Source organism: Heterodontus francisci, chromosome 22 (assembly GCF_036365525.1).
Source record: "Heterodontus francisci isolate sHetFra1 chromosome 22, sHetFra1.hap1, whole genome shotgun sequence".
NCBI lineage: Eukaryota > Metazoa > Chordata > Chondrichthyes > Heterodontiformes > Heterodontidae > Heterodontus > Heterodontus francisci.
Genome location: NC_090392.1, coordinates 41,334,231 through 41,361,251, shown reverse-complemented (window position 1 = coordinate 41,361,251; position 27,021 = coordinate 41,334,231). Strand labels below are relative to the sequence as shown.

The 27,021-nt window shown below is 43.8% G+C and overlaps 1 protein-coding gene across 3 annotated transcripts in view; it reads right to left on the bottom strand.

Annotated features, from left to right (window-relative positions):
• Nucleotides 1-4,892: 4,892 nt before the first annotated feature.
• The window catches only part of acad8 (acyl-CoA dehydrogenase family, member 8), a 93,874-nt gene continuing 71,745 nt past the window's right edge, over nt 4,893-27,021 (bottom strand). For 2 of the 3 annotated variants that reach the window (XM_068053758.1, XM_068053757.1), the window contains 3 exons: nt 19,692-19,844; nt 12,037-12,139; nt 4,893-5,799 (listed from right to left, as the gene is read on the bottom strand). In XM_068053758.1, the coding sequence (XP_067909859.1) occupies nt 5,747-5,799; nt 12,037-12,139; nt 19,692-19,844 (309 nt within the window). In that variant the 3' untranslated portion in view covers nt 4,893-5,746. The remainder of the gene's footprint in view (nt 5,800-12,036; nt 12,140-19,691; nt 19,845-27,021) is intronic. The other variant, XM_068053759.1, reaches the window with a different exon arrangement.

The following is a 27,021-nucleotide window of genomic DNA, read 5'->3' as shown; positions in this document are numbered from 1 at the left end:
CATGCCAGAAATATGGCGCCACTCATAGCATGGATGGACTCCTCCATTGTTTGTGCATGGGACTGCACTGCCTCTGGAAACTCCGACATATGTTCACACATTTGACACTGCTGCTGAAGCATCGGCTACTTTGCTGATGATACCCGAAGCTCATCATCTGCACGGAACTGAGCATCGCTGGGCCTCTCCTCGCTCTTCCGAGGGGAAGTGGCCACAACTGTCATTGCCTCCATTACCTCCTCCTGCGTGTCTCTGCAGTGCTCATCAGATTGTGCCACCAATTCTAAATGCATAACAAAGCCCATCACTGTGAATGTATCTGCACTGCTGGAGGGTGCATTGGAATAAAGTCTAGAGATGGCATTGTATCCTCTGAGCTTTCCAATGTAGCAGGAGCCCTGGTCTGTTCCTCTTCTGCAGCTGTACCTGGTGGAGAGACATGATTTAAATGAAACAGTTCAAACCCTTAGTCAGGAGCTTCCAGTGGTGTTAAAGGCCCACACAGGTGCCACAGTCTACACATGGTCTAGGGAATATAGTACGTAATCATGAATTTACTCAGGCTCCATAGCTTCCACACCTGCGTTGCCCTCAGCGACAGGCTGCCCTGCTGTGACCCATTGATCTCCGTGGCCTCCTCATGCATCAGTGTCACCATATGCAATGAAAGGCACTCAACTTCCAGGTCATTGATGCACCCTGGAATTCTAAGCACGCTTCTCCTGCAAGCAGAGACTTGCGTACTGTCACTCCTGTTTCATGGCCCATCTGTGCTGGACACTCGTAGACACTGTAAATGTGCAGCACCGCGCCATGGGAGTGGCATGGTGAGGTGGCCATTCCGTCATCTCAATGCACATTCACCCATGACTGACCATGGGGTTTTGGTGCCTGGCTCTACCACCTGGCCTCATAGTTCATGGGCATCTTTTCATTCATGCTGGGCTTTCAGTTTTTCAGTTTGCAACTCTAAAAGTCACTCACCTTTCCAGACCACAGAATATCTTTAAATTGCTTCCTGCACGGGATCCAAGTTCTTGCAACAAGAATTTATATTTATATAGTTCAGGGTTGTCCAATCCTTTCGTGTGGGGGGGGGGGGCGGTGGGTGAGGCACATTACAATTTTTCTCTTATATAGGGGGCCGGTGAGACAATTTCGGAAAGATAAAGGCATTAAAAATTTATCTTACTATTAATCAAAACAACAACAAATGTCCATTTTTGTGAAAAAGCTTTAAACAAGATGACTAATTAATTGATTTACTTTCTCGTCATTATGTTGGACACTAATTTAGTGAGATAACTGTCTTTTTTTTGCTTGCACAAGTCGCCAATATTTGCCCGCATACTTGTAGTGATGCAGAGTATTCCGGATAGAGGTCCAACTGTCAGGAGTGATCTTGATCACTCTCTCTCTCAGTGTCCCCCCACTGGGTTGTTGCCCTCTCTCTCTCCCCCCCACTCTCTCTGACAGTTGCAGAGAGTGGGAACACTCAGCAGAGCAGCTTTGTAGTTGCTCAGTTTTTAAAAAAATTGCAGTGCGAGTTTCACAGCTGACAGGTGCTGGGAGCGGGAACAGCAGTTTCCGAACTTTGGGCAGCTTCAGAGCTTTCTAGCAGGCTTTTAAAAAAAGTCGGAACCAGACGGAAAACCCCGAATCTGTCCAAGGTTCAGAAACTGCTGTTTCCATTCCCAGCAGCTGTCAGCAGTGAAACTGACAGTGCAATTATTTTAAAAGCCCGTCTGGAAGAAGCCAATGGAAAATTTCTCATCACTTAAATTACCAGTCACAAGCTTCAAAATTTTTTTATCATGGGCATTAGTGTCCATGTACGGACACGTTGCCGACTCCTGTGATGAGTAACAGCCCAGGACAGTTTATATCTGTGGGCCGGATGGAAACCTTTGGCAGGCCAGATCCTGGCTTGCGGGCCATATGTTGGACAACCCTGACATAGTGCCTTTAACGTAATAAAACATCCCAAGGCACTTCACAGGAGCATTATAAAACAAAGCATGACACTGAGCCACAAAGGAGATATTAGGTCAGATGACAAAAGCTTGGTCAAAGAGGTAGGCTTTAAGGTGCATCTTAAAGGAGGAAAGTGAGGTGGAGAGGTGTAGGGAAGGTATTTCAGAACTTGGGGCCTAGGCAACTGAAGGTGTGGCCAATAATAGTGGGGAGATTAAAATCAGGGATGCACAAGAGACCAGAATTAGAGGAGCGCAATATCTTGGAGGTTTTTGGAGCTGGAGGAGATTACAGAGATAAGGAGGGGCAAGGCCATGGAAGGATTTGAAAACAAGGATGAGAATTTTAAAATCAAAACGCTGCTTGACCGAGAGCCAGTGTAGGTCAGTGAGCATAGTGGTGGTAGGGGATGTGACTAAGTGCGAGTTAAGACATGGGCAGCAGAGTTTTGGATGACCTCATGTTTACGGAGAGTGGAATGTGGGAGACCAGCTAGTAGTGTGTTGGAATAGTCTAGAGGTAATGAATGCATGAATTAGGGTTTCAGTAGCAGATGAGCTGAGACGGGGCAAAGTTGAGCGATGTTACGGAAGTGGGAATCGGCAACAACCCCATAGCTGCTTATGATGTCTGCCACCTCCACCATGTCTTCTTGGTAAGGTATGCTGGCCTCCTCCTCCTGTCTGCTGGAAACAGGACATCTCTCCTTTCTCTGACTGCCTGCAGGAGAGCCTCCAGGGAGGCATTGCTGAATTGTAGAGCGACCCTTTGTCATGCTGAAGCCATTCATCCGCTGCCTCTATTGCTGTCGATCCCCTCCTGTTTTCCTGTGTCTTCAGCCTGCCTGACTACTGCACATGTGTCTTTAAAAATGGCCGACCTGCCTGTCACGGTTAATTGGCTGGCTCCCCCTCCCTTAATTGGTTCTTCATGGCTAAATAGGAGAGGAAGTCCTGAGCATGCTGCTGACCCGCATATCCCCCTGACGTTGGGTCATTCATTCGATTGTTAAAATTCAGGTCTCTATTTCTTGACCCAGTTTCAATTTATTTCTGGTAAGTTTAGATAGTAATCTAACAAATAGAGGCATGGATGGAAAGGTACCTTAGTCCCGTGGAAGGCATATCCTATTTCACATGGGAACTCCAGGACGCTTGTGTCCTGGACAACCACATGTGCAGGAAGTGTCGTTGGTTAGAGGTGCTCAAGTTCCAGTTTTCAGAGCTTGAGCAGAGCTGGCATCACTGCGGTGCATCTGCAAGGCTGAGAGCTATGTGGATAGCACATTTCAGAAGGCGGTCACTCTGTAGCTTAAGAGTGTGCAGGCAGGGAGGGAATGAGTGACCGCCAGACAGACAAGGAGAACCAGGCAGATACTGCAGGATTCCTGAGTGCATCCCGCTCTCTATCCAGTATGCAAATACTGCTGAGGGCAATGAGGAGTACAACAGAGCCAAGACCACAGCACCATGGATGGTTCGACTGTAAGGGGTGGGGAAGCAGGGGCGGAGGATGGTGGAAGAGAAAGGTCAGAAAATCAATAGTGGTAGCGGATTCAATAGTTAGCAGACACAAACCTCAATCCAGGATGATATGTTGCCTCCCTGGTGCCAGGGTCAAGGATGTCATTGAGCAGCTGCAGAATATTCTGAGGGGAGAGAATGAACAGCCCAGAGGTCATGGTCCATATTGGTACCAACGACATAGGTAGAAAGACGCATGAGGTCCTTCAGGCAGACTTTAGGGAGCTAGGAAAGAAATTAATAAGCAAAACCACAAAGCTAGTAATCTCGGGATTACTCCCAGTGCCACGCACCAGTGAGTATAGCAATAGGAGGACCGTGCGGATGAATGCGTGGCTGGAGAGATGGTGCAGGAGGGAGGGGAGTTTGGACGTGCTTAAATGATATATACTTTAATTCAAGGAATCTAGTGATTGGGGCAGATGAGCTGAGGACACAGATGGACATGTGGAAGAATGATATCATAGTTATTACTGAAATATGGCTTAGAGGACAGGAATGGTAGTTCAACATAGCTGATTACACGGTTTTCAGACAACCTAGAGAGGGGCATAAAAAAGAGGGGAGGCCACATTATTGTTTAATAAACAATTACAGCTGGGTGGAGGGATGATATGCTAGGAGGATCATCAAATGAGTCCTTATGGGTAGAACTGAGGAACGGAAAAGGGATCTTCACACTGTTGGGAGTATACTATAGACCCCCAGTCACCGAGGAAGATAGAGGAGCAAATATGTCGGAATATTTATGAGAAATGCAAAAATAATAGAACATAAGAAGTAGGAGTAGGCCATTTGGCCCTTCGAGCCTGAACGCATCAAATACAGCACAACTCAGAGTCTAAGATTACTCTGAGACTTAGTAAAGTTAGAGCTACAGTTCATGTTTAACAGTTCTGGCATGTTAACAGCATTCAATATTTGAAGTGCTAGTTGTCTGATTTCCTCCTGGTTGCTTCACTTTTCTGAGTTGCTACCACTGTCTTCCTCCTTTACTAATCATTTTCTTCTTGACTTGGCTTGCATGAGTTACTCGATACTGTTAGCTACAGACTAAGTCTCACATACAACTTGAAAATTAAATATTGCAATACACTCTACAAGTTTTACCTCTGTTGATTAAATAATGAATCTTTAATAAATTTACTTCCGATATCATGTTGTTTAAGCTGTACCTTTCTGGCTTGAATTGACCGTACTCACACTGTTCAGTTTGCACTGGCTTTGCCTCACTTTCTTTGCCTATTCATTTCTGCTTGCTGAGAGAAGGGGGCATGGCATTGCTCCCATTCCTGGCTGAACTCAAGATCTGAAGCCCAACAGACTTGCTTAACTGCCTGAGGAAGGGACAAAGGATGAACATTTATATCTTAAGTATCACAAACACAACACGCCTTTCTTGGTTTAAGCCTCAATGTCCAGTTAAAGAGGGGTTAACTGGGTCATGTGAGTCCCTTTAATGTGTTAATCCATTTTATTAGGCACATGTTAAAAAAACAGATGGACAACTTTTACATGTTCTGTCCAGTCTGGAACTTCCTGACCTCTTTTTATCTAATGACATCCACAGCTGTTTTTTTTTATTAATTTGTGGGATGTGGGCGTCGCTGGCTAGGCCAGCATTTATTGCCCAACCAGAACTGTAAAGCAATGCTTAGGCCTCCTAATGTCCACTTCTGTAGGTAACAACCAATTCTGAAACAAAATAGGACTATGTATCAGCTTCTTGGCTGGTTATACAACAGTTTAATGATATTTATGACTGCAGTTAACAAAAGTTTCTTGCCAAGGCTTTCACAAGATGGCCGGTATTCCACAGTTTGCCAGGATTCAGTGTCCAGCTGGACCTTGGGGTACAGTTGGGAGACAGTGGACCGAGGTGAGTCAGTGGAGAGTCCTGAGACAGTGGACAGGCAGGCCGTTTACAGTGAAACACTGAGGATTTGTTTATGGTTGGAGTGTTTGTGCAGTGTTCCGACACAGGGGTTTGCAACCATATGAGAATTGCACCAGTTACAGATCCAAGAAGAATTAAACTGAAGAAAACAGTCTTGGATCTTTCTGGGCAGGTACCTTACACTGAAGTGTAGGAACAGTCTTTCTACAGGAGACTAGCTCATGGATATTAAATATTCACGCTCAATCCTGGTGTGTGGATGCACAACTCTTAATTGAACTGTTTTCCATAATAAACAATCAATAAAATGAATAATTTCTCCAGTGCAGAGCTGTATTAATGCGCAGCAAAATTAGTCATGGAACAGGTTCCTTGAGATAAGCATTCGCATCACTTCATTGGTACCTACAGGAAATAAAGAAATCACATTACTTCTTCACAACAGAAACACTGCCTCTTGAGATCAGCCCCATTCATATTCATAACAGCTTGCTGCACTGACCTTTATGAACATACTGGAGGAGATGGGTAGAATGTCGAGTAACCATAAGAAGCAGAATCACATTTATCCACCTGGGTGTTGAATACCCTTTCTATAATGGGTTATTTACAGTTGGTTTGCGTGTAGTCTTTGCTATAGTGGGGTTATATATAACTGGCAGTAAATAAGGTAACTGGCAGTAAATAAGGTATCCAGCAGTAAATAAGGTATTTGACAAAGTGTCACACAGAATAGAAGCGTAGAATGATTATCGCACAGAAGGTGGCCATTCTGCCTGTCGTATCTGTGGCGGCTCTCTGCAAGAGCAACTCAGCTAGTCCCACTTCCCCGCCCTTTCCCCATAGCCCAGCAATTATTTTTCTCTTCAGGCACTAATCCAATTCCCTTTTGAATGCCACAACTGAATCTGCCTCCACTACACTCTTAGGCAGTGTATTCCAGATCCTAACCACTCACTGTGTAAAAAAGTCTTTCCTCATGTCACTGTTGGTACTTTTGCCAATCATCTTAAATGGTTGCCCTCCGGTTCTCGACCTTATGCCAACGGGTACAGTTTCGCCCTAACTACTCTGCCTGGACCCCTAATGATTTTGAACACATATAGACTTAATAGCAAAATTAAAGCCCATGGAATTAAAGGGATAGTGACAATATGGATATGAAATTGGTTAAGGGACAGAAAACAGAGTTGTGGTGAATGGTTGTTTTACAACCTGGAGGGAAGTATATAGTAATGTTCCCCAGTGGTTTCTGTTAGCACCACTGCTCTTTTTAATATACATTAATGACCTGGAATGCACAGGGCAAAATTTCAAAGTCTGCAGATGACATGAAACTTGGGAATATTGTAAACAATGAGAATAGTATCAGACTTCAGGTGGATACAGACAGACAGGTGAAATGGGCAGATATATGGGCAGAAATTAATGCAGAGAAGTGTGAAGTGGTACATTTTGGTAAGAAGTATGAGGAACGCTAATACAAAATAGATGTTACAATTTTAAAGGGGGTGCAGAGTGACCTGTCCACAAATCTTTGAGAGTGGCAGGACAAGTTGAGAGGGCTGATAAAGCAGTGGGATTTCTGTCTTTATTAATAGAGACACCAAATATGAAAGCAAGAAAGTGATGCTAAAGTTTAAAAAAAAACACTGGGTAGGCTCCAGCTGGAGTACTGCAGCTAATTCTGAACAATATTTTAGGAAGGATGCCAAGGCCTTAGAGAGGGTGCAGTGGAAAGTTTATAGAATGGTACCAGGGATGAGGGACTTCAGTTATGGGGAAGGACTGGAGAAACTGTGATTGTTCTCCTTAGAGCACAGGTGAAATTTGATAGAGGTATTCAAAAACATGAACAGTTTTGATAGAGGAAATCAGAAATCCAGTAGCAGAAGGGTCAGAAATAGAGCACACAGATTTAAGTAGATTGGCAAAAGAACCAGAGGTAATATGAGAAAACAAATTTTCCAGTGCAATAAGATCTGGAATGCACTACCTGAAAGGGTGGTGGAAGCAGATTCAAGAGCAAATTTCAAATGAAAATTGGATAAATACTTGAAGTGAAGATCTTTACAGGGCAATGGGGAAAAAGAAAGGCAATGAGACTAATTGGATCGTCATGCCAAAGAGCTGGCACAATGGGCTGAATGGCCTCCTTTTGTCCTCTATCATTCTATAATATGATTCTACAAACCCCACTATAGAAAGAAGTACACAATATTTCTTAGAAGTCAATTCAACTCTCAACGCTCTGTGAAAAGAGGTTTCTCTTGTTCTCTGTTCTCAATCTCACATATATTCTTGTATCTTTGGTCCCTCGTTCTTGACCGCTCAACTACTGCAAACAGTCTGCTTGACCCCATCCTTTCATTATTTCAACATTTCCATCATATCACACAGTTAACTGTATTTTCCCTTGCAAAATTCCTAACAGAGAGGGAATTTTCAGCTTTTGGGTTAGGTTGCTAGTTAGTTGAACCTGTGATGAGTCAAGGGACACCAACTTCTTCGGCAGCTTGCTTGCCCTACGGAGTGAGAGAGGAATTTCCTGAATTGGTTGATTTTTTTTTCACCTCTTGCTAGAGGATGGTCAATAATGTGTGTTCATATAATGCCTTTAACACAAACATCCCAGTGCATGTCACAGAGGCATAAGGAAAAGAGTTCCCGAGTCAAAAATGTAGAGATTATAGAGATACAGCACTGAAACAGGCCCTTCGGCCCACCGAGTCTGTGCTGACCATCAACCACCCATTTATACTAATCCTACATTAATCCCATATTCCCTACCACATCCCCACCTTCCTTCAATTCTCCTACCTACACTAGGGGCAATTTACAATAGCCAATTTACCTATCAACCCGCAAGTCTTTGGCTGTGGGAGGAAACTGGAGCACCCGGTGGAAACCCACGCAGTCACAGGGAGAACTTGCAAACTCCGCACAGGCAGTACCCAGAACCGAACCCAGGTCGTTGGAGCTGTGAGGCTGCAGTGCTAACCACTGCGCTACTGTGAGGGGTTATCAAAGGCTTGTCAAAGAGGAGGGCTTTAAAGGAGGCGAAGAGACAGAGAAACAGAGCAGCATGGGAAGGAAATCCCAAAGAATGGGACCTTGGTGGCTGACTGCACAGCCTCTAAAGATGGTCTGAGGAAAGGACTTTGGGTTTGGGAACTTGTAACACAGGAGGAGGCTACAGAGATAGGGAAGCCTGAGGTCATATTTTAAAATTTAAGTATTAAAGGATTAGGGACCAACATTGGTCAGTGAGAACATGTGTGATGGGTGAGTGAGACATGGTGTGGGACAGGATACAGGCAACAAAGTTGGTTAAGTTGAAGTTTATTGAAGGTGGAGAATGGGAGGCCAGGAAGGAAAGCTTTGGAGCAATCGAGTCTGAAGGCAACAAAGGCTTGGATGAGGGTTTCAGTTGCAGCTGGGCTGAGCTGGGGACAGACGAAAAAGTAGCTAATCTTTGTGAGGGACCAGACATGCAGTCTGCCGCTCAGCTGTTCGACCAGGATACATGGGTTGCTAGCATGTTGGTTAGCCAGACAGCAATGTAGAACTTTCGCTGAGGATATGGAGTTTGCTGGGGGATGGGGTGGAGACAAGAAAGATGGCCCTAGTCGTTCTAATATTTAGCTGGAGAAAGTTACAGACTCATCTGAGATTGAATGGCAGACAAAAGCAATTGGGGGAGGAATTAAGACAGGCAGTGGAGAGGTAGATCTGGGTATTATGGCAGACATATGATCTTGAACCCCATGGCAAGGGATTGATGCAGGATTGTGGAGGTGACTATGCAGGGTTGATAACAGAAGGCATTGCTGGAGATGCTCTGCTTATTAGCATCAATACATGAGAGTGGAACAAAGCACTAAGCTAGACCATGGCAGCAAGGCGCTGGAAGAGGACTGTGTGGTTGATGTGCCAGAAAGGTGAAGGAGTTAGGGTTTGGGTCCCATTCACAGAGAATACTGTACATGACTTTGGTTAGGTTGTTTTGGTGCTGTGGGCAGGAAGGGAATTTGGGTCAGTATGCAAAATTGGACCATCACTTGAACGGAACAGGCCTGATGTCTTTTCTCTCGCATGTTCTTATATTATGGATGACACATGCTCAAAAGCATATGGTTTTGTCCCATATGACTGTCCTGGATATGTCTGTACAATTTTAAAAAGGGTGCAGAAACAGAGACACCTTGGGGTGTGTATACATAAATCAAAATTCAAAAATCATAAATTCCAAATCATGAAGGGTTTTGATAGAATAATTAAAGAGAAACTGTCTCCTGTGGTGGAAGGGCAGGTAATCAGAGGGCACAAATGAAAGATAATTGGCAAAAGAACCAGAGGTGAGATAAGGAGATTTTTTTTTTTTTACAGTGAATTGCTATAATCTGGAATGCACTGCCTGAAAGGGTGGTGGAAATAGATTCAACATAACTTTCAAACTGTTACTTCTTGTAACAGAACAATGGCGAATCTTTAAGGAGATGATGTTTCAGGTACAGGCTAGATACATTCCAATAAGAGAGAAAGGTAGGGGAACTAAAGCCAGGGCTCCTTGGATGATAAGGGAGTTAGAGAATATGATGAAACTAAAAAAAAAACGGCATGATGCATGTCAGATGAATTCTTCAAGTGAGAACCAGACCAAAGACAATAAGTTGAATGGGGAGGTGAAAAGGAAAATAAGCCTGGCAAACAGAGAATATGAGAATAGAATAGCAGTTAATATAAAAGGGAACCCAAAAATCTTAGATCGGCACGCAAATGGTAAGCGGGTAGTAACAGTGGGGGTGAGGCCGAGTAGTGGCAAAGAGGGTGATATGTGCTTAGAGACGCTGGACAAAGCTAGAATTCTTAAGAGTACTTTGTATCAGTATTTACTAAGAAGATGCTGACAAAATATCAGCAGAAGCGGAGATAGTAGAGGTAATGGATGGGGTGAAAACGGATAGGCAGGATGTACTGGAAAGGCTGGCTATACTTAGGTGGATAAGTCGTCTGGTCCGGATGGCTTGCATCACAGGTTACTAAGGGAAGTGGGGACTGAGATAGTGGAAGGGCGTGCCATAATCTTTCAATTTTCCACAGTTTTAGGGAAGGTGCCAGAAGATTGGAAAGTGGAAAATGTGAAACTCTTTTTCAAGAAAGGGTGTAAGGACATTCCTAGGAATTACAGGCTGGTCAGTTTAACATCAGTGGTGGATAAAGTTTTAGGAGCAATGATCAGCGAAAAAATTAACAGGCACTTGAAGAGGTTTGAGTTAATAAAAGAGAGCCAGCACAGTGTTTGACTAATCTAATTGCATTTTTTGATGAAGTAATAGAGAAGGTTGATGAAGGGAATGCAGTGAATGTTGTCTACATGGATTTTAAGAAAATGTTTGACACAGTACCACATAAAAAGCTGACTAACAAAATTGTGCCTCATGGAATAAGGTGGTCAGTACCCCCCTGGATAAAACAAAATGGCTTAAGGACAGAAAACAAGAAGTTGCGGTAAATGGTTGTTTTTCAGACTGGAAGATGGCAGACAGTGGTGTTCCCCAAGGGTCAGTGCTAGGACCACTGCTTTTTCTGATATACATAAAGGACTTGGATATTGGAATGGAGTAAAATTTCAAAATTTGCCAATGATAAACCTAGAAGAGTGGCAAACAGTGAGGATATCAGTAGACTGCAACAGGACATAGATAGGCTAGCAGAATGACAGAAAGTAGCAAATGGAATTTGAAATGTGAGGTGATGCATTTTGGCAGGAGGGATAAGAATATATACTTAAGGACACAGTTCCAAAGAGTGTGCAGGGACAGAGGGACCTGGTGGTTCTTGATCTTTGAAGGTGGCAGGACATATTGAAAGAGTAGTTAGCAAAGCATTGGGATCTTGGGCTTTATGAGTAGAGGAATTGAGCACAAAAGCAGGGAAGTTGTACTGAAACTTGATAAAGCTCTGGTTCGGCCACAACTGGAATGTTGTGTCCTGTTCTGGTCACCACACTTTAGGAAGGATGTGAGGGTCCTTGAGAGGGTGCAGAGGAGATTTACCAGAATGGTTCCAGGGATGAGGGATTTTAGCTACAAGGTTAGCTTGGAGACACTGGGTTGTTCTGCTTGGAGCAAAGGAGATTGAGGGCAGATTTGATAGAGATGTACAAAATTATGATAGGTTTAGATAAGGTAGAGAAAGAAAAGCTGTTCCCATTAGCTGATGGTACATGGATCAGGGGAAACAAATTTAAGGCTTTGGGCAAGAGATACCGGGGTGGGGGGGTGATGATGAAGAACTTGTTTGCACAGCAAGTGGTAATGACCTGGAACTCGCTGCCTACAAGGGTGCTGGAAGCAGAAACAATCAACAATTTCAAAAGGAAATGGGATAGACGCTTGAGGGAAATAAACTTGCAGAACCATGGGGAAAGAGTGGGGGAATTGGACTGACTGGATTGCTCGACAGAGAGGCTGTGTGGACTCGATGGGCCAAATGGCCTCCTTCTGTTGTAATGATGCTATGACTTGAAGGGAAAAATTTTCAGGAAAATTGGATAGCTCTTTAAAAGAGCCTGCAAAGACACAATGGGCCAAGGGCCTAACGTGCTGTGTCATTCTATAAATTGTAGTAAATACTTACCCTCTAGGATCTGATGCACCCTAATATCTCGAACAAACTGCTGTACAGCATAGTCCTTTAGATAGCCATAGCCACCGTGCATCTGCAGTGCCTGATTACAGATCTGTTTGAGAAATAAAGTTTATTTTATAGATTAATATAAAAGCAAAATACTGCAGATGCTGGAAATATGAAATAAAAACAAGAAATGCTGGAAATACTCAGCAGATCTGGCAGCATCTGTGGAGAGAGAAGCAGAGTTACTGTTTCAGGTCAGTGACCCTTCATCAGAACCTGAAGTTCTGGAGGAGGCTCCATGACCATGCCCATTGTCAATAATGGCAGAGCCCAGCACCTGAGTGAAAAAGACAAGGCTGAAGCGATTGCAACGATTTTCAGTCAGAAATGCAATGTGGATGATCCATCTCGGCCTCCTCCTGAGAACCCAATCATCACAGAAGCCAGTCTTCAGCCAATTTGATTTGCTCCATGTGATATGAAGAAACATCTGAACAGACTGGATAAAGGCAATGAGCCCGACAACATCCCAGCTGTGGTGTTGATGACTTGTGCCCCAGAACTAGCCATGCCCCTAGTCAAACTGTTCCAATACAGCTACAACACTGGCATTTACCTGAGTAAGTGGAAAATTGTCCAGGTATGTCCTGTGCACAGCAAGCAGGACAAATCCAATCCAGACAATTACTGCTGCATTAGTCTAGTCTTAATCATCAGTGAAGTGATGAAAGATGTCGTTGACAGTGTTATCAGGTGACACTTACTCAGCAATAACCTGCTCATCGATGCTCAGTTTGGGTTTCGCCAGGACCACTCAGCTCCAGACTTCATCACAGCCTTGGTCCAAACATAGACAAAAGAACTGAATTCCAGAGGTGAGGTGAAAGTAACAGCCCTTGACATCAAGGCAGCATTTGAATGCATGTGGCATCTAGGAGCCCTAGTAAAATTTGAGTCAATGGGAATCAGGAGGAAAACTCTCCACTGTCTGGACTCATACCAAGATCAAAGAAGATAGTTTAGGTTGTTGGAGGCCAATTGTCTTAGATAGGACATCGCTGCAAGAGTTCCTCAGTGTTCTATGCCAAACAATCTTCAGCTGCTTGATCAATGACCTCCTCTGTAACATAATGTCAGTAACATAATGTCAGAAGTGGGGATGATTGCAGTGTTCAGTTCCATACGCAACTCCTCAGATAATAAAGTAGTTTGTCCCTGCATGCAGCAAGACCTTGACAACATTCTGGCTTAGGTTGATAAGTGGCAAGTAACATTCGTGCCAGGCAATGACGATCTCCAACAAGACAGAGTCTAACCACCTCCTTTGACATTGAATTGCATTATCATTGATGAATCCCCCACCATCAACATCCTGGGGGTTATCATTGACCAGAAACTTAACTGGACCAGCCACATGAACACTGAGGTAACAAGCGCAGGTCAGAGGCTGGGAATTCTGTGACCTCCTGACTGTCCAAAGAATTCTGCCATCTATAAGGCATAAGTCAAGAGTGTGATGGAATAATCCCCGCTTGCCTGGATGAGTGCAGCTCCAACAACACTGAAGAAGTTCGACACCAACCCAGGGCAAAGCAGCTTGTTTGATTGGCATCCTTATCACCACCTGAAACATTCACTCCATCCACCACGGCCGCATACCATCCTGACTTAGAAATATGTCGCTGTTCCTTCTTCGTCACTGGGTCAAAATCCTGGTATATCCTACCTAACAGCACTGTGGGAGTACCTTCCCCATCGTGGACTGCAACAGTTCAAGAAGATGGCTCACCACCACCTTCTCAAATGAAATTAAGAATGGACAATAAATGCTGGCCTTACCAGCAACTCCCATTAAAATGGATGGTGGTCTACACTGAACAGGACTGGGACAAATATCCTTGCAGGAAGGTTTGCCAGTGCTGTTGGGGATGGTTTAAACTAGTTTGGCAGGGGGATGGAAACCTGAGGGCAGTTTCAGACAAGACAATTTCAGGGCAGGAAACAGGAAGCAGAAAATTATCGTGACTCTGGTAGACAGAAGAAGCAAAGGTTAAAAAGTGTGCAGCACAGGAATTTGGCAGTGTTAAAAGGGACTTATTTAAATGCAAGGAGTATAGTAAGTAAAGCCGATGAGTTGAGGGCACAGGTAGACACATGGCAACACAATATCATTGAGAAGATGCTTCAAGTACAGGCTAGGCACATTCCAAAAAGGGCGAAAGGTAGGGGAACCAAAGCCAGGGCTCTTTGGATGACGAGGGAGATAGAGAATATGAAGAAATAGAAAAAGGTGTATGATGCATGTCAGATGAATTCTTCAAGTAAGAACCAGGTCAAATACAATAAGTTGCGAGGGCAAGTGAAGAGGAAAATAAGATTGGTAAAGAGAGAATATGAGAATAGAATGACAGTCAGGGAACCCAAAAATCTTCTACTGGCATGTAAATAGTAAATGGGTAGTAAGGGGTGGGGTGGGGCCGATTAGGGACAAAGAGGGTGATATACGCTTAGAGACACAAGGCAAGGCTAGAATACATAAGGAATGCTTTGTATCAGTGTTTACTAAGGAAGAGGATGCTGACAAAATATAGATCGAAGCGGAGATGGTAGAGGTAATGGATGGGGTGAAAACTGAGAGGCAGGAGGTACTGGAAAGACTGGCTAGGCTTAGAGTGGCATCCCAGGTTGCTAAAGGAAGTGGGGCTGGTAATAGTGGAAGGGCTTACCATAATCTTCCAATCTTCCCTAGATATGGGAGAAGTGCCAGAGGATTGCAGAGTGGCAAATGTGACACCCTTATTCAAGAAAGGGTGTAAAGGTAGTCGTAGTAACTGCAGACCAGTCAGTTTGGCATCAGCGGTAGGTGATATTTTAGAAACAATAATCAGGGACAAAATCAACAGGCACTTGGACAGGTTTGAGCAAATTAAAGAGAGGCAGCACAGATTTGTGAAAGGCAAATCCTTTCTTGACTAATCTAATTGAATTTTTTGATCAAATAACAGAGAAAGTTGATGAAGGGAATGCAATGGACGTTGTCTATTTAGATTTTATGAAAGCGTTTGACAAAGTATCACATAACAGGCTGGTTAACAAAATTGAGGTTCATGGAAGGAGGGTCAGCATCAGCTTGGAGCAAAAACTGGCTTAAGACAGAAAACAGCAAGTCATGGTAAATGGTTATTTTTCAGACTGAAAGATAGTAGACTGTGATGTTCCCCAAAGGTCAGTGCTAGGACCACTATTTTTTTGATATATATAAAGGACTTGGATATTAGAATACAGAGTAACATTTCAAAATTTGCCAATGATACCAAACTTGGAGGAGTGGCAAACAGGATCATAGAAACTGACTACAACAAGACTTAGATAGGCTAGCAGAATGGGCAGACAAGTGGCAAATGGAATTAAATACAGACAAGTGTGAGGTGATGTGTTTTGGCAGAAAAGGATAAGGAGAAACAATACAGACTCAATGGCACAGTTCTAAATGTGTGCAGGAACAGAGGGGGTGAATGTGCATAGATCTTTCAAGATGGCAGGAGAGAGTGGTCAGCAAAGCATATGGGATCTTGAGCTTCATAAACAGAGGTATTGAGTACAAAAGCAGCTAAGTTATGCTGAACCCTGATAAAGCTCTGGTTAGGCCACAACTAGAGTACTGCATCCAGTTCTAGTCACCACACCTTAGGAAGGATGTGAGGGTCCTTGAGAGGGTGCGGAGGAGGTTTACCAAAATCGTTCCAGGGATGAGGGATTTTATTTACAAGGTTAGGTTGGAGAAGCTGAGGTTGTTCTCCTTGGAGCAAAGGAGCATGCAGGGAGCTTAGATAGAGGTGTACAAGATTATGACAGGTTTGGATAAGCTCGACAAAGAAAAACAGTTACTGTTAGCTGATGGTGCAAGGACTAGGGGACACAGATTTAAAGTTTTGGGCAAGAGATGCAAAGAGGATGTGAGGAAGAACTTTTTTACACAGCGAGTGGTAATGAATTGGAACTCGCTGCCTATGAGGGTGGTGGAGGCAGACACAAGCAATGAGTTCAAAAGGAGTTTGGATGGACACTTGAAGGAAATAAACTTACAGGGCTATGGGGCTAGAGTGGGGGAATGGGATTGCCTGGATTGCTCTATGAAGCGTTGGCATGGATTTGACGGGCTGAATGGCTGTAAATGGTTCTATGACTCAGAGATTTGGGACTATCACAAATTCCTTCCTGTACATTTTCTATCAAGGACACACCCTACCTAAAGGAAGTTTTTTGGTCAAGAAATTAAATAGCCTTGAGATTAGCTTCCCAGATCTTGTAGCAGTTTATATTGTATTTTGGCAATAACAGGTGAGCATTCCATATGAACCCTGGCACACAAATGACTGTTCAGGAGCAAATAGTTTTGACACTGTTGATGTGCCTGTATTTATTGGGTGTCACTCTACTAACAGGCCAATATTTATTGTGTTTGACTCGAAGGATGGGTCTGTACTTATTGGGTGTGATTACTAGTTGGCCTGTATATATTAGGTTCGACACTACTGGTGAGCCTACATTTATTGGGTGTGACACTGTTGATGGCCAGTATACCAAAACAAAAACATTTTCCATATTTTACAAAATGAAGACTTGAGTCTTTCTGGAAACTTCTCATATCGTGGTCAATACACTGTTGGCTGGTGTCACTCAAGCAATATAAGAACAAAATTAAGCCCTAAAGATTTAGGAGAGGGCAAAAAGGGCATGCAATGATTAAAGTTCATCTTCAGATCTGTTGCAGCCCAAACTATGGTTCTGGTTACTGCATTGTCAGAGCTATCAGCTGAGCATGGAATAGGCAACAAGGTACCAGTCAGGTCTCCCATGAATGAAGACCAGCCTGATACTGGTTTCTGATCTGTGCTCAATAAAGTGTCTTGTTGTGATGTAACACTGGGGTTTTGGGGAATAGATGGAGTATGTTGGGAGTGTTGGACTCCCCATCTAGTCTCAGCCTTTTGCTGCCTGTTCATGTATATTCACCTGGAGGGAATGCAAAGTAAAATTACCTTCTTCCACTCTGCCTTCTAAGATTCAATGTTCCGAGAGAGGAATTGCCAGAGTATAAAGTTCTGATGGAGATTATTTCCATGCAGTTGTATCTCTAGTTGCTTCTTTCCCCAACAGGGGCTTGGAGGTATCCAAATTGGCTTTATGATACTGTCTCCAGTTAATTTGGTGATCATCCCAGTACTCTTCCAGAAGCAATATTTGTATTTGGTTTGGGACTGAATGATTCTTGTGGGCGTTTAGTCTGATATGAACCCAGTGTTGGTCTGTGCCTGGAACACTGTTCTGAGCATGACTGGAATTCTTTTCACAGAATGTTGATGAGTTCAGGATGGCTCCACACTGTGAAGCTGAAAGCCCCCTCCTGGAAGGACTGGTGCATACTGACTATGGTATATAATATTTGCTATGGATACATACAGTCAACTCCCCATTAAAAGCAGCACCATTGAATCTTTGGCATCAACTGGCACTGGAGATTATTTGGCAATGCTGAATCACTAAGTAGCCATATATATGGAGAACTATGGCTCACATGGACTGGCCATGTTTTATCATACCTTGGCTTTCCTCCCAATACTGAAGAGTCACACAGACAAACCACTGTTTACAGATTTTATTTGAGAACCCAAATCTGAGGATTTTATGCATTTATGGTGCCCATCACTTGTGGTGAATAAGCTATTAAATATTCAATGCCATTTATAGTCTTTAATAGTATTTTGTGGTTGACTGTCCCAAGTGGAGAAGGACTTAGTTTGCTTTTTTGCAACTTTGATATGTTGAATGGGTCAGTGCCAGTGGCAAAATTGAACCAAGCTCGAGAGGCTGAATGGCCTACTCCTGTTGGCACACACCCTGAGCTCAGGTCGGGCTTGCACTTTGGTTTTACTGATTTACTTGCCTCATATGGCCATCTAGACAAATGCGGCTGGTCGATGGCTGTTGCCAAACAATGCTTCAGGCCAGCAGTATTGATTTGGTGTAAATTATTCAGTTTTATTTGTATGCATGTCCTACTACAAACATCACTGGCACATGTGCTGGCTCCACAACCAACTGAAGTTAAGAGTCTTGAAAAAGAAAATTTGGAATGGCCAGTTTGGAAATAGGGAATAACTATAATAGGACTACGTAATTTAACTTACTCTTGAGAACACAATGCGAGATTCCCCTGATATAATGATATGTGTGATATGACCTTTTTTTTTAGCTGGGGACAAACTGCAACAATGACACAAGTCCTAGGACTTTACATAGAACAGGACTGGGATACTAGGTGTGGAGAAGCTTATCTACGTGGCTATGGCACTTTCAGTTGTGTGCTAACTGGATTGTGCTACTCCAATGTGCGGCACAGTGGCGCAGTGGTTAACACCGCAACCTCACAACTCCAGCGACCCGGGTTCAATTCTGGGTACTGCCTGTGCGGAGTTTGCATGTTCTCCCTGTGACCGCGTGGGTTTTCGCCGGGTACTCCGGTTTCCTCCCACAGCCAAAGACTTGCAGGTTGATAGGTAAATTGGCCATTATTTTATTTTATTTTTATTTTATTTAGAGATACAGCACTGAAACAGGCCCTTCGGCCCACCGAGTCTGTGCCGACCAACAACCACCCATTTATGCTAACCCTACAGTAATCCCATATTCCCTATCACCTAGGGGCAAGTTAATATGGCCAATTTACCTATCACCTGCAAGTCTTTGGCTGTGGGAGGAAACCGGAGCACCCGGCAAAAACCCACGCGGTCACAGGGAGAACTTGCAAACTCCACAGAGGCAGTACCCAGAATCGAACCCGGGTCCCTGGAGCTGTGAGGCTGCGGTGCTAACCACTGCGCTACTGTGCCGCCCTAAAATTATAAAAAATGAATTATAAAAATTGTCCCTAGTTTAGGTAGGTGGTAGGGGAATTAAGAGAAGGTGGGGATGTGGTAGGAATATGGGATTAATGTGGGATTAGTATAAATGGGTGGTTGATGGTCGGTACAGACTCGGTGGGCTGAAGGGCCTGTTTCAGTGCTGTATCTCTAAATAAAAAATAAAATAAATAAATGTTTGATGAATGCTTAACAAATTACTTCTCAGAATGAAATGAATCTATAATTGTCCAGGTTTACAGCACAGGAGGAGGCCCATTGTGCCTGTGCTGTCTCTTTATTAGGCAATCCAAAATGAATCACCGTGCACTGTGCTCTCCCCACAGCCCTATACCTACCTCTGCTTCAAACAGTTATCTAAATTTCCCTTAAAAGATGGTCTGCTCTTTGCCTCAATTGCTCCCTGTTGCCAAGCATTTCAAACTCCAACTGCTCTCGGCATAAAGAAATTTCTCCTAACACCTCTCTCCTCACTCTCAACGACAATTTAAAACCAGCGTCACTGACCTCCCTCCCAACCGCAGAAAGCAGCCTTAGCCCTCTCCTACTCATCTTACTGAACCCCTCAGAATTTTAAACATCTCTCTGGGACATTAAAGAAGCAAACAGAAGGTTGATGCAGTCCTGAGGCCTGGAGTTAGCTCATGTATACAGGCTGTACAGCCAGCACAATGTTTAACCCTCTTCTCCTTTGTTACTCTGACTAGGTGAGCTGACAGGATACTTGAGACTTACCGTAAAACATTCATCAGTTGCAAAGAGTTTGGCCATTGCACATAGGGCCACTGCGTCCTGCCGGCCCTCCTGGAGCGCCGCAGCGGCATTGCGCACCATCAAGCGAGCTGCCACCAGTCCAGTCGCCATTTCAGCCAGCTTAAACTGCAGATACTGCAAGAAGCACACAGCAAAACTGAGCATCAGCGCAAATCACACAATTAACTAACAATTCTATGAAAGATTCCCAGGGCACCGCTCTCCCGGGTACACTTTATTCCCAGTGTGGGGGGAACGGGTACATCCTGCTTACCAGAGGGACATTTATCCAACTCCCTTTTGAAAGTTTCTCTTGAATTTTCTTCCTGCATCCTTGCAGGCTGTGCATTCTACATCATAACTTGCTGCATAAAAAAATTCTCTCATGTCACCTCTGGTTCTTTTGCCAAATATCTTAAATTCTTTCTTTTGGGCCTCCTTATCTCGAGAGACAATGGATACGCGCCTGGAGGTGGTCAGTGGTTTGTGAAGCAGCGCCTGGAGTGGCTATAAAGGCCAATTCTGGAGTGACAGGCTCTTCCACAGGTGCTGCAGAGAAATTTGTTTGTTGGGGCTGTTGCACAGTTGGCTCTCCCCTTGCGCCTCTGTCTTTTTTCCTGCCAACTACTAAGTCTCTTCGACTCGCCACAATTTAGCCCTGTCTTTATGGCTGCCCGCCAGCTCATCTTAAATTTATGTCCTCTGGTTACTAACCATTCTGCCACTGGAAACAGTTTCCCTTTACTTACCCCATCAAAACCATTCATGATTTTGAACCCCTCTATCAAATCTCCTCTTAACCTTTCCTGCTCCAAGGAGAACAACTCCAGCTTGTCTAATCTCACCATGCAACTGAAGTCCCTCCTCCCTGGTACCATTCTAGTAAATCTCTTCTGCTGACTGTCCAAGACCTTGGCATCCTTCCTGAAATATGACACCCAGAGTTGGACACAATACATCAGCTAGTACCTAATCAGTGTTTTACAAAGGATTAGCATAACATTCTTGCTTTTGTACTCTTTGCCTCTATTTATAAAGCCTAGGTTCCGATATGGTTTTTTGAAACAGCCTTCTTAATTTGTCCTGCCACCTTCAAAGATTTGTGTACAGACACCCACAGCTCTCTCTGTTCCTGTACCCTCTTTAAAATTGTACCATTTAGCTTGCATTGCCTCTCCTCATTCTTCCTACCAAAATGCAACACTTCAGACAGTACTCTGTATTAAGTTGCATCCACCACACATCTACTCATTTCAACCTATGTCCTATCCTCCCCATTGTTTACTACATTTTCAAGTTTCATGTTATCTGCTAACTTTGGAATTACACCCTGTATACCAAACACCAGGTCATTAATATATATCAAAAAGAGCAGTGGTCCCAATACTGACCCATGGGGAACACCACTACACACTTCTGTCCAGTCTGAAAAACAACCGTTCATCACTAGTTTCTGCATCCTATACCTAGATAATTTCATATCCACACTGTAACTGCCCCTTTAATCTGATGGGTTCAGTTTTGCTGAAAAATTTATTGTGTGGTACTTTTATCAAATGCCTTTTGAGAGTCAATATGCACAACTTCAATTGCACTACCTTCATCAACCCTCTCTGTTACTTCACCAAAGAATTCAATCAAGTTAGTCAAACACAATTTGCTTTTAACAATATGTCAATGAATTTTGTCAGAGATTATTTTCTCTAAAAGTTTCCCCATCACTGATGTTAGGCTGACTGGCCTGTATTTGCCAGGTTTGACCCTCTCCCCTTTTTATTTTTGAATGGGTCAGAACATTTGCAATACTCAATCCTCTGGCACTGCTTTTACTCTACTATCTTTCCTAAGGAGGATTGACAATTTGCGGCCAGAACCTCTGCTATCTCCACCTTTACTTCCCTCAACAACCTAGCACGCATCCCATCCAGACCAGGTGACTCTATTAACTGTAATCCACTGTGGATTTTTTAATTTATTTATTCATGGGATGTGGGCATTGCTGGCAAGGCTAGAATTTATTGCCCATTCCTAATGGCCCTTGAGAAGATGGTAGTGAGCGGCCATCTAGAACCACTGCAATCTACATGGTGTAGGTACACCCAAAATCATAAGAACTAGGAGCAGGAGTAGGCCGTCCGGCCCCTTGAGCCTGCTCCGCCATTCAATAAGATCATGGCTGATCTTTTCGTGGACTCAGATCCACTTACCCGCGCTCCCACAGTATCCCTTAATTCCTTTATTGTTCAAAAAGATATCTACCTTAGCTTGAAAGACGTTTACTGAAGAAGCGTCAACTACTTCACTGGGCAAGGAATTCCATAGATTAACAACCCTCTGGGTGAAGAAGTTCCTTCTTAATTCAGTCCTAAATCTGCTCCCTCTAATCTTGAGGCTATGCTCTCTTGTCCTAGCTTCACCTGCCAGTGGAAACATCCTCTCTACTTGTATCTTATCTATTCCCTTCATGATTTTATATGTTTCTATAAGATCCCCCCTCATTCTTCTGAACTCCAATGAATATAATCCCAATCTACTCAGTCTCTCCTCATAAGCCAACCCCCTCAACGGTTAGGACGGAGGTTCCAGGATTTTGACCCAGTGACAGCTCAGAAATGGCGATATATTTCCAAGTCAGGATGGTGTGTGACTTGGAGGGGAACTTGCAGGCAGGCGCTAGTATTCCCATGTGCCTGCTGCCCTTGTTCTTCTAGCTGGTAGAGGTCGTGGGTTTGGAAGGTGCTGTCAAAGGACGCTTGGCTAGTTTCCGCAGTGCATCTTGCAAATGGTACACACTGTTGCCACTCTGTGGCGGTGGTGAAGAGAGTGAATGTTTAAGCTAGTGGATGGGGTGCCGATCAGGCTGCTTTGTCCTGGATGGTGTCAAGCTTCTTGAGTGTTGTTGGAGCTGCACTGATCCAGGCAAGTGGAGAGTATTCCATAAGGCTCCTGACTTGTGCATTGTAAATGGCGGGCAGGCTTTGGGGAGTCAGGAGGTGAGTACTCGCAACAGGATTCCCAGCTTGCTCCTGTAGTCACAGAATTTATTTAAATAAAGTCAGAGTAGGCAGGAAGATAAGAAGACAGAATTAAAGTCTTTTTATCTGAATACACATAACATTTGTAACAATATGGATGAATTGTTAGCACAAATAGAAATAATGAGTATATGATAGCCATTACAGAGACATGGTTGCAAGGTGACCAAGGCTGGGACCTGAATATTCAAGGGTATTTGACATTTCGGAAGGACAGGAGGAAAACGAAAAGGAGGTGGGGTAGCTCTGTTAGTAAAGGATACAATCAGTATAATAGTGAAAAAGGATCTTGGTTCAGAAGATCAAGATGTAGAATCAGTTTGGGTAGAGATAAGAAACAGTAAAGGAAAGAAGTCACTGGTGGGAGTAGTTTATCAGGCCCCTAATAGTAGCTACAAAGTAGGACAGGGTATACATCAAGAAATAATGGGGGCTTGCAAGAAAGGTATGGCAATAATCATGGGTGATTTTAATCTTCACATCAATTGGACAAATCAAATTGGCAAAGGTAACCTGGAGGGTGAGTTCATAGAGTGTATTCTGGACAGTTTCTTTGACAATATGTTCTAGAACCTACCAGGGACAAGGCTATTTTGGACCTGGTAACATGTAATGAGAGAGAATTAATTAAAGACCTCACAGTAAAGGATCCTCTAGGCAAGAATGATCATAACATGATAGAATTTCACATTCAGTTTGAGGGTGAGAAATGTGGGCCCATATCTAGTGTCTTAAACATAAATAAAACAAGGGTATGAAGACAGAGTTGGCTAAAGTGGACTGGAAAAATAGGTTAAAAGGTATGACGGTAGAGCAGCAATGACAGACACTTAAGGAGCTATTTCATAACCCCAACTAAGATATATTCCATTGAGGAAGAAAGGCTCTACCAGAAGGATGCGCCATCCATGGCTAACTAAGGAGGTTAAGGGTGGTATCAATTGAAAGAAAAGACGTACAATGCTGTGAAGATTAGTGGTAGGCCAGTAGATTGGGAAAACTTTAGAAACCAACAAAGGATGACTAAAAAAGCGAGAAATTGGAGTATGAGAAAGAACTTGCAAGAAATATAAAAGCAGACATTAAAAGTTTCTAACAATATATAAAAAGGAAAAGAGTAGCTAAAGTGAGCATTGGTCCCTTAGAGGGTGAGACTGGGGAATTAGTGGGAAACGAAGAAACGGCAAAGGCTTTGAACAAGTATTTTGTATCCGTCTTCATGGTAGTAGATGCAAAAGGCATCCCAAGAATAGTAGAAAATCAGGAGACAAAAGGGAGGAACTTAAAACAATCACTATCACTGGAGAAAAAGTAATGGGACTAAAGGCTGACAAGTCCCCTGGACCTGATGGCCTGCATCCAAGGGTCTTAAAAGACATGGCTCCAGAGATAGTGGATGCATTGGTTGTAATCTTCCAAACTTCCCTAGATTCTGGAAAGGTCCCAGCGGATTGGAAAACCACAAATGCAACACCTTGGTTCCAGAAAGGAGGGAGACAGAAAGCAGGAAACTATAGGCCAGTTAGTCCAATGCCTGGCATTGGGAAAATGCTAGAATCCATTATTAAAGAGGTGGTCGCAGGACATCTAGAAAATCACATTACAATCAGGCAGAGCCAACATGGTTTTGTGAAAGTGAAATAGTGTTTGACAAATTTATTAGCATTCTTGAGGATGTAACAAGCAGGGTGGATAAAGGGGAACCAGTAGATGCATTTGGATTTCCAAAAGGAATTTGATAAGGTGCCACAGAAAAGGTTACCACACAAGATAACAGCTCATGGCGTTGGAGGTGATATATTAGCAAAGATAGGGGATTGGCAAACTAACAGAAAACAGAGAGTCAGGATAAATAGGTCATTTTCAGGATGGCAAACTGTAACTAGTGGAATGCCACAGGGATCGGTGCTGGGGGCTCAACTCTTTGCTATCTATATTAATGACTTGGATGAAGGGATAGACTGTATTGTAGCCAAAGTTGCCGACAACACAAAGGTAGGTAGGAAAGCAAGTTGTGAAGAGGATACAAAGAGTCTGCAAAGGGATATAGATAGGTTAAGTGAGTGGGCAAAAAATTGGCAGATGGAGTATAATGTGGAAAAATGTGAGGTTGTTCACTTTGGCAGGCAGAACAGAAAAACAGATTATTTAAATGCAGAGAAACTGCAGAATGCTGCCGTACAGAGGGATCTGGGTGTACTTGTAAATGAATCAGAAAAGTCAGCATGCAGGTACAGCAAGTAATTAGGAAGGCAAATGGAATGTTAGCCTTTATAGCAAGGGGGATGGAATATGAAAGTAGGGAAGTCTTGCTACAACTGTACAGGGTATTAGTGGGACTACACCTAGAGTGCTGTGTACGAAGGCAGGTATATGGAGTTAGGCCGTGGATCAGCCATGATCTCACTGAATGGCAGGACAGGCTCGAGGGGCTGAATGGCCTACTCCTGTTCCTATCTTCCTATGTTCAGTTTTGGTCACTTATTTAAGCAGCAACATATTTGCACTGATGGCAGTTCAGAGAAGGTTCACTAGGGTGATTCTTGGGATGAGGAACGGTTGGGCCTACACTCATTGGAGTTTAGAAGATTGAGAGGTGCTCTTACTAAACATATAAAATTCTGAGCGGGCTTGACAGGGTAGATGCTGAGGGGATGTTTCCCTTCGTGGGGGAATCAAGAACTGGGGGGTGGGGGGGAGAATCACTGTTTCAAATTAAGGGGTCTCCTATTTAAGACGGAGATGAGGAGCAATTTCTTCTCTGAGGGTCGTTTGTGTTTGGAATTCTCTTCCCCAGCAAGGCTGAGTTGGACAGATTTTTGATTGACAAGCGAATCAAGGGTTATGGGTTACAGGCAGGAAAGTGGAGTTAAGGCCACAATCAGATCAGCCATGATCTTATTGAATGGTGCAGCAGGCTCGAGGGACTGAATGACCTAAGTCTGCTCCTATTTCTTATGTTATGTGGCTGGACCAGTTAAGTTTCTGGTCATTGATAACCCCCAGGATGTTGATGGTGGGGAACTCAGCAATATTAATGTCACTGAACACCAAGGGCAAATGGATAGATTTTCTCTTGTTAGAGATGAGCATTGCCTGGCACTTTCATGGTGCAAGTGTTACTTAGGGTTTTATCAGCCCTAGCCTGAATGATGTCCAGGTCTTGTTGCAGGTAGGCATAGACTGCTTCATTATCTGAGGAGCTACAAATGAGACTAAACACTGTGCAATCAACAGCAAACATCCCTACTTCTGACCTTATGATGGAGGGACGATCATTGATGAAGCAGCTGATGATAGCTGGGCCTCGGACACAGCCCTGAGGAACTCCTGCAGCAATGTCCTAGGGCTGAGATGATTGGCCTCCAAGAACCACAACCATCTTCTTTTCTGCAATGCATGACTCAACCACTGGAAAGTTTCCTCTTGATTCCCATTGACTTCAATTTTACTAGGGCACCTGGATTCCACGCTTGGTCAAATGCTGCCTTGATGTCAAGGGCAGTCACTCTCACCTCTGGAATTCAGCTCTTTTCTCCATGTTTGGACTAAGGTGGAACCCAAACTGAGCGTTGGTGAGCAGGTTATTGCTGAATATGACAGCACTGGCTATGACATTTTCCATCACTTTGCTAATGATTGAGAATCAACTGATGGGGCGGTAATTGGCTGGATTGGATTTGTTGTGTTTTTTGTGGACAGGACATAACTGGGCAATTTTCCACATTGTCGGGTAGATATCAGTGCTGTAGCTGTACTGGAACAGCTTGGTTAGGGTGCAGCTACAGCCGGGATGTTATTGGGCCCATAGCTTTTGTGTGTCCAGTGCGCACAGCCGTATCTTGATATCACATGGAGTGAATCAAATTGACGGAAGACTGGCATCTGTGATGCTGCAGCCCTCAGGAGAAAGCCAAGATGGATCATCCACTCGGCACTTGTGGCTGAAGCAGGCTGCAAATGCTTCACCTTTCTCTTTTGCGCGAATGTGCTGCGTTCCACCATCAGTGAGGATGGGGATATTTCTGGAGCCTCCTCCTCTGAATAGTTGTTTAATTGTGCACCATCATTCACGACTGGATGTGGCAGGACTGCAGAGCTTTGATCTGATCCATTGGTTGTGGGATCGCTTAGCCCTGTCTATTGCATGCTGCTTCCGCTGTTTGGCATGCAAGTAGTCCTGTGTTGTAGCTTCACCAGGTTAACACCTAATTTTTAAGTTTGTTTGGTGCTGCTGCTGGCATGTCCTCTTACACTCCTTATTGAACCAGGATTGA